Source organism: Nicotiana tomentosiformis, chromosome 6 (assembly GCF_000390325.3).
Source record: "Nicotiana tomentosiformis chromosome 6, ASM39032v3, whole genome shotgun sequence".
NCBI lineage: Eukaryota > Viridiplantae > Streptophyta > Magnoliopsida > Solanales > Solanaceae > Nicotiana > Nicotiana tomentosiformis.
The window spans coordinates 105,142,663-105,153,258 of NC_090817.1; the positions used below are offsets into that span (position 1 = coordinate 105,142,663).

General features: G+C 39.4%; 1 protein-coding gene across 5 annotated transcripts; it reads left to right on the forward strand.

Annotated features, from left to right (window-relative positions):
- Nucleotides 1-1,612: 1,612 nt before the first annotated feature.
- LOC104114359 (F-box/LRR-repeat protein 4) lies at nucleotides 1,613-10,132 on the forward strand. Of its 5 annotated transcripts, XR_001972870.3 has the most exons (10): nucleotides 1,613-2,207; nucleotides 4,082-4,327; nucleotides 4,469-4,875; nucleotides 5,261-5,446; nucleotides 6,595-6,787; nucleotides 7,623-7,699; nucleotides 8,198-8,348; nucleotides 8,679-9,065; nucleotides 9,249-9,335; nucleotides 9,438-10,132. XR_001972870.3 is itself a non-coding variant. In XM_009624785.4 (8 exons), exons 1-8 carry the CDS (start codon nucleotides 1,935-1,937, stop codon nucleotides 8,973-8,975), a joined length of 1,830 nt encoding a protein of 609 aa, XP_009623080.1. In that variant the 5' UTR covers nucleotides 1,613-1,934; the 3' UTR covers nucleotides 8,976-9,247. The 5 variants fall into 5 exon arrangements, 1 of the variants encoding a protein (XP_009623080.1); XR_690380.4 differs by having other exon boundaries at nucleotides 9,249-10,132; XR_690381.4 differs by lacking the exon at nucleotides 9,249-9,335.
- Nucleotides 10,133-10,596: the final 464 nt, after the last annotated feature.

Sequence of the window (10,596 nt, forward strand, 5' to 3'; positions counted from 1 at the left end):
GATATTTTAGGCATACAAAATTTTTTGGGGATTGGCTTTGGAGCCGCGTTCGGGGGAAAAGGTTTTTACACGAACTTCCTGGAATCCAGTCATTTCAATATCGGAGGTACTCTTAGGATTTGATCCACCCTGGAATTGTAGGTTTCCACCTTTTTGTTGTTCGCCTCGATTTTCTTTTCCCCTGATTCTATCCGCTTTGTCAGCTCCTCGATCATCTTTATAATCTCGGGATTAGTACCCGATTCTTGTTCATTTGACCTTACTATGACCGATTCATTTATGAGGGTGACCTCACGGAGCGGATCGGGTTCAACCCTGCTCGACGTTTGGCTTTGGCTCTGCAGCTGAGCTATCACTACCTGTTGAGCTTGCAGCATTTCGAAGATCATCCGTAGGCTGATCCCGTCTTCTTCATTATTTTTGTGTGTTTCGGGTCGCCGATCGGGTCCCACCACGGATGCTATTTTCGGGGTCGGTAGGCAAGTTGGTGTAGATCGCCACATGTGAATTAACATCAATCGGATTTGCGATCGAAATTCCAACGGGACCAGTGGGTGGCCCTACATTACCGGACGCTATGTTGTTATTCTCACCCTGATGACCGGACTCGTTGTCGATATGCAAGGGTGCTAATTGAGAGTTTGACATTTTTTTTCCTGAAATCAAAGATACTTCAAAGAGCAAGCGTAAAGTAGTGTGTGTTATGAAGATTTGTATTAAATAACCACTATTATCCTTAGCCCCATGGTGGGCGCCAAACTGTTTACCCTAAAAATCGAATAACAATTGAATTTGTATGTAGTTTTAAGGACACGTGATATAATTTGATACAGAGTGATAAATCACATCAATTATGGAAAATAAAAGATAGAAAGGTAAATGCAAACCACACAAGTTTGAGCAACCCTAGCCTTGTGAGATTAATCTCCCCCGAGCCAGAAATAATATAACTGATAATATTATTGATGTTGAAGTGCAATGGACTATGACAAAGATAGAAACAACAGTATATTGCCTTTTGATATAAGTTTCAATATGTTTTATGAATTGTCAAGTCCCCATTATATATTAGTGGAGATCTACCCTTTGAGATATTATTTTATTGTTCTATAAAAGGCAAAAATACTTGATTTGCTGACCGTTGGTCCCCTTTTTGAGCCGTTCCGTGATTTTCGCCCCAATGATTGGTTAATGGCGAGAATTACGGACCCCTATCAGATGAGTTGGCAATCGAGACCGTTAGGAACAAAACCGGTCACGCATTTGGTAAACTCGAGGGCAAATCTGATGATTTTGATGGCTAATTTTGATAGTGGTTTGGGTTCGGTCATAATTAACATGTTCCGATCTTTTAGCTCGACTTCACACGATCATACATATTTCGGCCCTGGCCTAATCAAGGAATTCGGAAGCTCGATCGAATATCGAGCTCAATTTTACCCATATACACATACAAGACACCGGATGCTAATCCCTATTTCATCCCGTCGCTCTAATATTATGTGTGACATGCTCTATTGTCAAACAAAGTATAATATTTAGATTAATTTTGTTACCGTAAAATTAGTATCAAAAAGTGCTGTAACATGTACAATTCGGTATTGGTATTTACTATTGATTTGCGATCTCATCTTAACATGTAGTACAGAGTAATATTCTGCAATTACGGAAAGAACCCGTATGCGTGCAATAATTATCCAAGATAGGAATAAATTTTCCCAAGGCCAAAATGGGGATTTAGTTTACGCCGATCTCTCCACGTCAACAACCGACGGGCAAATCCACCGACTACCTGAAAACCAAAGCCATATCCTCTACCTTCACCCTCACCCTCACTCATCGAATCTCTCATTTCCTCTCTTTACGCATCTAAACAAAACCTGTATATTATATATTCAGCTGCGAATTTCATTTCTAACGTCACTTAGATTCAGATGAGAGGGCGTGATCGGATCAATCAAATCCAAATCCTGCCGGATGAAATAATTATAGAGATTTTCCGGCAGCTGGAATCGAAATCAAGCCGCGACGCATGTGCACTCGTCTGCAAACGTTGGCTTCGTCTCGAGCGCCTTAGTCGTCTCACTTTACGAATTGGTGCTTCCGGCTGCCCCGACGCCCTTGTCAGGCTGCTCGCTCGCCGCTTCGTCAATGTACGCAATGTATTTATCGACGAGAGACTGTCCATTTCTCTCCCGGTTCAACTTGTAAGCCTTTGATTTCACTTTATCACTTTTTGTTATCTTTTAATACAACATCTAGAATAGGTATTTCGAGTGTTACTCCGAAATTGATGGGTGTTAGATGTGTATTGCATTGCAATCGGGAACATTGAGCTTAAGAATTCTGATTGTACTCTTAATGATTTGGAAAGATTTTTTTTTTTGTTTGCCTGACAGCATTTTTCATTTATGTTGCTACTGTATATTCCTTTCTAAATATAACTGGTGAAAAGACTAGGTTTTTGTTATTTGAGGATGGAAACTCAAGATCTGGCTCAGGAATTTAAAGTTTAAATGAAGTTGGGAAGTGGAGATCCCAATTTCTCATGTCAATCCTCATTTTCTCACATGAAATAAAATCAGATTAGATTATGGCAGCTAAATTATGGTGCTCCATACCAAGCCTTTGATGCTTGGTTCTATGCGATGCAAATATTCTTTTGATCAATGAGACAGGATATTATATACCAGATGGGCACCACCAAGGTGCGGAGTCAACATATGGCTTGACGCTCAAAAGAATGAAGGATATAGGACAAAATTGGCTAGGATCAAAAGAACCAATGAGCTGTACAATTAATTCCTTCTGCCCAGGCTTCGTTATACCGAAAAAAGAGTTATCTGAGGCAAGGATATTTCAGTTCAGGAACTGGTTCTGGCAAGTTCTCAATGCATCTATAATTTCTCTCATTCAGCGAGGTCCACACGAGGCAGCGAGAAGTTACTGGGCATATTGTTTGTGCCAATTTTCATTTAGCTAATAAGCCTGTCAGGGGACCATAGTCTACTGCTTATATCCAATTTTCCTGCTGTTTGTCCTTGCTCCTGGACTCGATGCATGTTTGAACTGAACAGAGTTACCGATTCAATGTCAAAAAGAGAGAAACATAGATGAGAAATCCCACTGCATGACAATGAATTAAGAGGTGATCAATAAAAACTACTTCAGTGATGCACGCAAATATTTTTTACCCAGCCTTCTATCTTATGCAGATTGTCTATATCAATTTCCCCCCAAATCCAGCAATTGGAACGAAGATATTGCCCCAAGCGATTGAATATTGCAATGAAATGTGTTAAAGTGGAGCGAAATGGACAATGACGGTTCATATAATCAATCCCGACTAGCTTGACATTTGAGGCATAGTTGTTGTTGTTACAACTTTATTCTTTCATACAGATCTCCAAAAGGATGAAGAGCTATCAGTCCTGTTAATGAAAAGTTGTAGAAGATAAAATTTCTGGTTAAGAAAATATAAACGGCAGAAATAAAAAATCCACCGTGTAAAATTTTTGACTACCACATATTTCATGAAATATGTGACAATTAAAAATATTTAAATGAAACAAAAAAGAAAGAAGAAAAAATGATTGCCCGACACAGAAAATTTGACCTTCGAGTCATTTGTATTTTCTGTGTAACTCACCCGTATTTCAGTTATTTAATGTGACAAAAAGATAGTTTCGTGACTTTACTGCTATTGGGTAAAGTTTAGTTATTTTCATGTGATAAAATAGTTTTATGACTTTACTGGTAAGGTAAAGATCAGTTACCATACGTGAAATTAACTTGTAATTGAAGATGTGTATTAACTTCTAATTGAAGTTGGGTATCTCATTGTCGTGTGTACTTGATATCATTGATTGGGAGTATTAAATTGCTAATGATTTTACTAGCAAGCAGAGTGCTGTATATCTTGAGACAAGCACCTAGTATCTCCTGTTCCACACTTGTTAGGATATTTTCCAGATGGTGCTAGACATTGTGTTACTGCAGATATTTTTTTGTGCTTCAGTACCTGGAAGCTACATTCATCATGAACGTCGAACTTACTGTTTGTTTTGTACGCCCGTTGCAGGGAAGAAGACGTGGCACTGATCATTCTGTGGCTTCATCTCTCAGCATCCACTCCCTGGCTGAAACAAATGGCTCGGAAGACAATGAAACTGAATCTTACTGTTTGTCAGATGCTGGGTTGGCTGCTGTTGCTGCTGGCTTTGCTAAGCTTGAAAATCTGAGCTTAATATGGTGCTCTAATGTGACACATGTGGGGCTGAGGTCTATAGCTGAGAGGTGTATATCCTTGAAGTCTTTGGATTTACAGGTAAATATCCGGTCTTTAGAACTTTGGTTTCTTCACATGTTCAATCTGTTGATCTGTTTCAAGCTGTATTGGGATCGGATGATATGATGTGCGTGATGGACCAAAGGTCTTAGAAGCTTTCTTTTCCTGTTCCTTTTAAAGGGCTGTTATGTTGGTGATCAAGGTTTAGCAGCTGTTGGGGAGTTCTCCAGGCAACTTGAAGATTTGAATTTGCGATTCTGTGAAGGCCTAACTGATGCAGGCCTGATTAAATTGGTTGCTGGCTGTGGTAATACATTGAAATCGATCAGTCTGGCTGCCTGTGCAAAAGTAACTGACACCTCCTTGGAAACTGTCGGATCTCATTGTAAATCTTTGGAGTCCTTGTCACTAGACTCGGAGTTTATCCATGACAAAGGTGTACTTGCTGTTGCCCAAGGATGCCGTCAGTTGAAGTTTCTGAAGCTACAATGCATCAATGTTACAGATGATGCTCTGCAAGGCGTTGGCACTTGCTGTTTGTCATTGGAGTTGTTGGCTCTTTACAGTTTCCAAATATTTACGGACAAGTTAGTTGTTTATTCTATATTATCTTTTCTATTTGGATTTATTTATTTTTTACTTATCAGCAACTGAAATATCTAAAAGTTTACAAGCTTGAGTATTCTCCTGATCATAACTTCTATTTTCATGTAAGCTTTTGTATGTATATCTGCATCCAAGGCCCTAAAAAATAATTTCTTTTTAACTGTTGGCTTTTCTGTTGTTCAGATTTATGCAATCTAAATATCTAGTCTTTACATTTGAAACTCTGTAACTTGGATGAAATTGTGTGTGTGCATGTCTATCTTTTTTTATGGCAATACTTGCTAGGGGAAATTTAACAAAGTATGTGTTAGAGGGATGAGGGGTTTTCTCACAATCTGACCTATATCTTTCTTTATATTCCTTCAGGAGTCTGTGTGCTATTGGTAAAGGCTGCAAACAGTTAAAGTCTCTTACCTTGAATGATTGTACTTTCTTAAGTGACAAAGGCTTGGAGGCGGTTGCAGTTGGTTGCTCCAGGCTCACGCATCTTGAAGTTAATGGCTGCCACAATATAGGAACATATGGACTAGAGTCTATTGCAAGATCTTGCACGTACACTTTTTGCCTGGCTCTTTATTTTGAGTTTCTTTAAACCTTAGTGTTGAATGTTAGCTATTTAGAGGGGGGAAAAGACCTAATGTTGAGTGTTTGTTTGCCTTATCTCTGTTCACTGAAATCAAGATAGATTCTTGTAACCTTTGTGTTTCTCTAAGGTCATGTTTGCTGTGCATTGCTGAATAAGTGTGTTTATCATGAAAAACACTTCTTTGAGTATTTGGTAAATGTTTAGAAGTACACTTAGAAGTTTTGAAAAAATAAGCACTTTAGATGGAGCTAAAAATGGTGCTTATGGACCTACTTTTGCACCTAAAATGTAGGCGCTATTTTAATAAAAAATTTGCTATTCTATCAAATAGAAATGCAATATTCTTGCTTGAGTTTAATTCTGTAAACTAAACGAAAAAGTGCTTCATAGAACAGTTATAGCAGATCAATTATGGAGTGCTTAAATAAGATTTTGAGTGTCATTTTGTTTAACAGTATTTTGGAAATTATTTTCTACATAAGCTGTTATCCCAATTTAGACCAAATTGATTTCAGGTATTCCAAAGCTTATGCTATAATCATACATCTCAAAAAAGCTTATGCTATAATCATATTATTCTATTTCCATCAGAATAGGTACCTCATAGGGTGTATATTCTTCCGAACATCAAGGGATGGTTTCATCCATGTTTACAGCTAGGTTCTGAATCTCTTGACTTGGAGAATTGATGCTGAAAGAAAATACATTCCACCACCTTCAAACTGTCTTACAGTATGTGGGCAGTAAAAAATATTTGTGTTCATAAACGGTTGGCAGAATTTTCACTGTCTTTAATGAGCTTCTGTCTTTTTTTCATTGTAGAATGTCTTTCTTTTCCATCACTTTTTTCTTTAAAATGAAGATACAAAATTAATCTATTATGACTAGAAAACTGTTGAATTGTGGTTGATTGGTTCCGCAGGTTGACCGATCACTGCTGTTTGCATTGTACTTGACGCATCTTATTATTAAACCTTATGACATTCATGAGTCTTATTCATTACTTGACATATAGTTTCTACCTCTTAAAATTCTGTCATGGCCCTATTTTGAGTTCTTTTTTCTTATTTTATATGTGAGAAGGTCCTAATTTGAGTTTTGGCTATGCAACTAGGCATCTCTCTGAGTTGGCTTTGCTGTACTGTCAAAGAATTGGTAATTTCGCATTGTCCGAGATCGGAAGAGGGTGCAAGTTCTTGCAAGCTTTGCATTTGGTAGATTGTGCGAGCATTGGGGACGAAGCCATATGTTCTATAGCTAGAGGATGCTGTAACCTCAAAAGGCTCCACATCCGTCGATGCTATGAGGTACTTTAATCATCTCGCTCTCCTTCATTATTTCCTCTTAGATAGGGCTTCCCTTCTTGCTCTTTAGTCTTGTTTAAATCACAAGATACCTTTACATATGCATTGTTGCATATTGCTGGAGGCATATATTCTTTTAATCAGTAAACGTTAAAAGATTTCATTGATAACCAGCACCAAGATGGTGCTGCACATGTACACTGGGGACCCAGAAACAAGATCAGAATCATTTTAATTAATTACATCAGCAGACGAAACAAGAGCATTCCTCCAGGCCTAAAGGGTAATATGAACATATCAGATTCAGATTTTTGTTAGCGGACATGTTTCTGCTGCGTCTGTAGATTTGCTTACTGGTTTAAACTGGTTCTTAAAGTTTTGTTCTCCCTTTCTTTTTAGTTGGCGAAGATAGACAACTTTTACCTACTAATATTCTTGCAAGTATCTCAATGCTTTTGAAACATTGGGCTTTCTGCTTAATGAATTTAAAATAGTATCCGATTCTGAGTTTGGAGTTGAATCTAACAGCTATCCTTTTCTTTTGTTCGCTTGGTAATGTTTTCAAATAATTTATTGCTTGTAATTGACCCATTAGCTGGTGAATCTTTTAGACGGGCTTTTTTATTATATTTTCACTTTAGCTGTGGAATGGGGTTTCCTGTAGAGGCATGTGCATTATTAGTATCCGATGTGGAAAACGGTTTTTGTTTTCAGCGGCTGTTAATTGTCCCTAAATCTTTTGTTAGTGAAATCTGGCTTGTGCAGTATTCTTTGCACTTGATGCTCAGAACTCAGTTATTTTGTTTGATAATACTGGTCTTTTCATCTGGTTTGATAGGTTGGAAATAAGGGAATTATAGCTGTTGGTGAGAACTGTAAATTTCTTACAGACCTTAGCCTTCGGTTCTGTGATAGGTATGTCAGTTTTTCTTTCTCAACTAACGTTGCCTTAGTTTTAGTTTGTTTCTCAATCAAGTGTTCTGCTGATAAAATTGGGAACAACCTCTCCATTGCTTGCACTACTTTCTTCTTCAATGTCATAGAAATCTGTACTTGAGTGCTCTTTGAGATGAGCATTTATCCTTTTGGACACGGTAATGTTTGTATTGATGCTCTGGTGCTGCAAGAGGTTGCTTGTCCATTGAAGATGAAGTTTGTCTAGGCACAATTTTCATCTTCTTTTAATGCTTCCTGGCCCTGAGTCCCTTGGAAATGTTCCACTTTGCGAGGTTCAACAAATAATTATATTTAGTTGGTCCTTGCCTTCACAACTTCTCTTTCATTATTGTTCATCTGTTATATTCTTCTACGGCAGAGAGTTTAAACTGCTTTTTGATCAAAGGCTCGCTACTTAACTACCTGATTACAGATGTTTTGGGTCAAATAAGTCATTAACCTCTATTTGATTACCAGAGTAGGGGATGAAGCACTTGTGGCTATTGCTGAAGGTTGCTCGCTGCATCATTTGAATGTAAGTGGCTGCCACCAAATTGGGGATGCTGGAATAATAGCCATAGCAAGAGGATGCCCTGAACTTAGTTACTTGGATGTGAGTGTTCTCCAGGTATGTCCACTTATACTTCTATAGAGTGGGATAAACAATGGATATGATGCAGAGACATGTTTAACATGTCTAGGTTCATTTGTTAACTATATAAATTGATTTAAGGTGATTAGGTAACAAAAATATATTAAAAGGTCTAGCCTAAGTTGGTTGCTTACTTACGAGTACCACCAGTTGATAAGTGGATTAGGAATCTTTATTGATTAGCTCCATGTATATCCCACACTGCACACACGCACATATTGCTTCCTTATACAAGATGTTTGAAGGAGCAAAAATTGTTGCTAATCTTCATTCAGCACAGGACACTAACTTACCAAATTTTGACAGGATTTGGGGGATATGGCCATGGTGGAGCTAGGTGAAGGATGTCCTTTGTTGAGGGATATTGTGCTGTCCCACTGTCGTCGAATAACAGATGTAGGTTTAAGTCATCTTGTTAACAAGTGTACCTTGCTGGAAACTTGTCACATGGTCTATTGCCCCGGTATTACTGCTGCTGGAGTAGCCACGGTGATCACAAGCTGCACAAATATGAAGAAAGTTCTTGTTGAGAAATGGAAAGTGAGCCCAAGGACCAAAAGGAGAGCAGGATCCATTATCTCCTATCTCTGTGTTGATCTGTAGATCTCTTTACACTTGTTACTATACTTCTTGCAGCCCCAATCAACAGCAGCAGGGTTAAAGCAGACTATCCCTGTGAATAGCCAGTTTAAGGTACAAATTGCCCGGACACACAGAAGGCGTCTAATGTCGTGACAGTTTGTCTTTTACTTTCACATGTGTAATGTTTTTTCAGTATTTTTTTTTCTTCATATCTCACAGGAATGTGTTTGTTGATTGACTTATTGTAGAAGGTCACTCCATCTCTTGTTATTTTATTTGCTTATTCTATTCAAGGTATGGGGTGGGAGTGCGGCTTGTTCCCTTCAGATGTGTAGGATAAAATGGTCAAGGCAGCCATGCTTGTGCTATGCTTTTTCAAGGGTATGCTGCTGCCAAAGCCCATTTTTGTCTTATGGGTCTTTCTGGCATTCGCATAGATTAAGTGCAGAGATCTGAATGCATAATGTAGATGTTGCTTTGTAGTGGAAGAAGCTGATACGGGAGCACATTCTCAAACAACTCTTCCATATTTTGGCGGTAGATGTTCTGGCTTGGGATCATCTTGAAAAGATGTTCTGTTTGAAGCAGCTCTAGAATTGGATTTGGCGGAGATTGGACCACTACGTGCAAATCTTTTTTCGATCGTGTAATGTCATGGGCGGCTTTCCAGCCATGCCCCATGACCCCTTGGACGCGCCCCGTGGCGTCCTGGCAAGCTTCCCAACGCCCGTCGCCACGGTCGGCCTTGTGGTCTTGGCAGCTCCAAGTGACAAGCGCGCATGTGCCTCTGTCGCCCCACCGATAGTCATCGCCAGCGCCCAGCCACTGGCAGATGCCAACAGCGTCGCGTGCGCAGATAATGCCGCGCACGCAGACCCTGATGCTAAAGACAAAGTTGCTGCCAACGGACTTGTTTCTGCTTTGTAGAAGACTAAGTCCTTTTCATTATAAATATAGAGTAGTTTTACTGCATTTTCTGTAACTGTGATTTTCCAGCTTTCATAGGTCTAGTCATGTAACTTTGGTTTATTTTTTTTAAGCATTATTAAGGGGACCAAGCAATCAAAACTTTTAAGCAAGCAAACAATTCTCTGTACTGGTGTCTCTCCCCCCCGACACCGTCTTGTTTTTCTGTAATAGCTTCCATTCAATGCAATCAAGCTTTCTTTCATTCTCAATTCTCTTTTCTGCTCTCTTTTAATTGTTCATGACATTGGTTTTCCCGTACGGCACTGACAATCTAGTCTAGCGTATGGAGGGGACCTCAGTTGGCGGACAATAACCGTACTGACATCGGTTGCTTAGCCTTACGTCGCCCTTCCAAGGAACTTCAGGAAGGCGCCGCGTAACAATTGGTATCAGAGCCTAGGCTCAACATCGGACGAGGGATTACATTACAATTACCACCATTTCTGACCATGGTAAATTATGGGGATCGCATCGCGATCCTTGAGGGAACGGTTGACGCATTTCGGCCCATCATGGAAATGATGCCTGACACAAAGACCAGCCTAGTGCAAAGGTTGGACGACCTGGACCGCAGAATGGTCCAGGCCGAAGTTGACATAGAAAACATCAGTCGCGACTCTGAAGGAGACCGGCAAACGGCAGCCACAGAGGCAACCGAAATCTTTGGTAAATT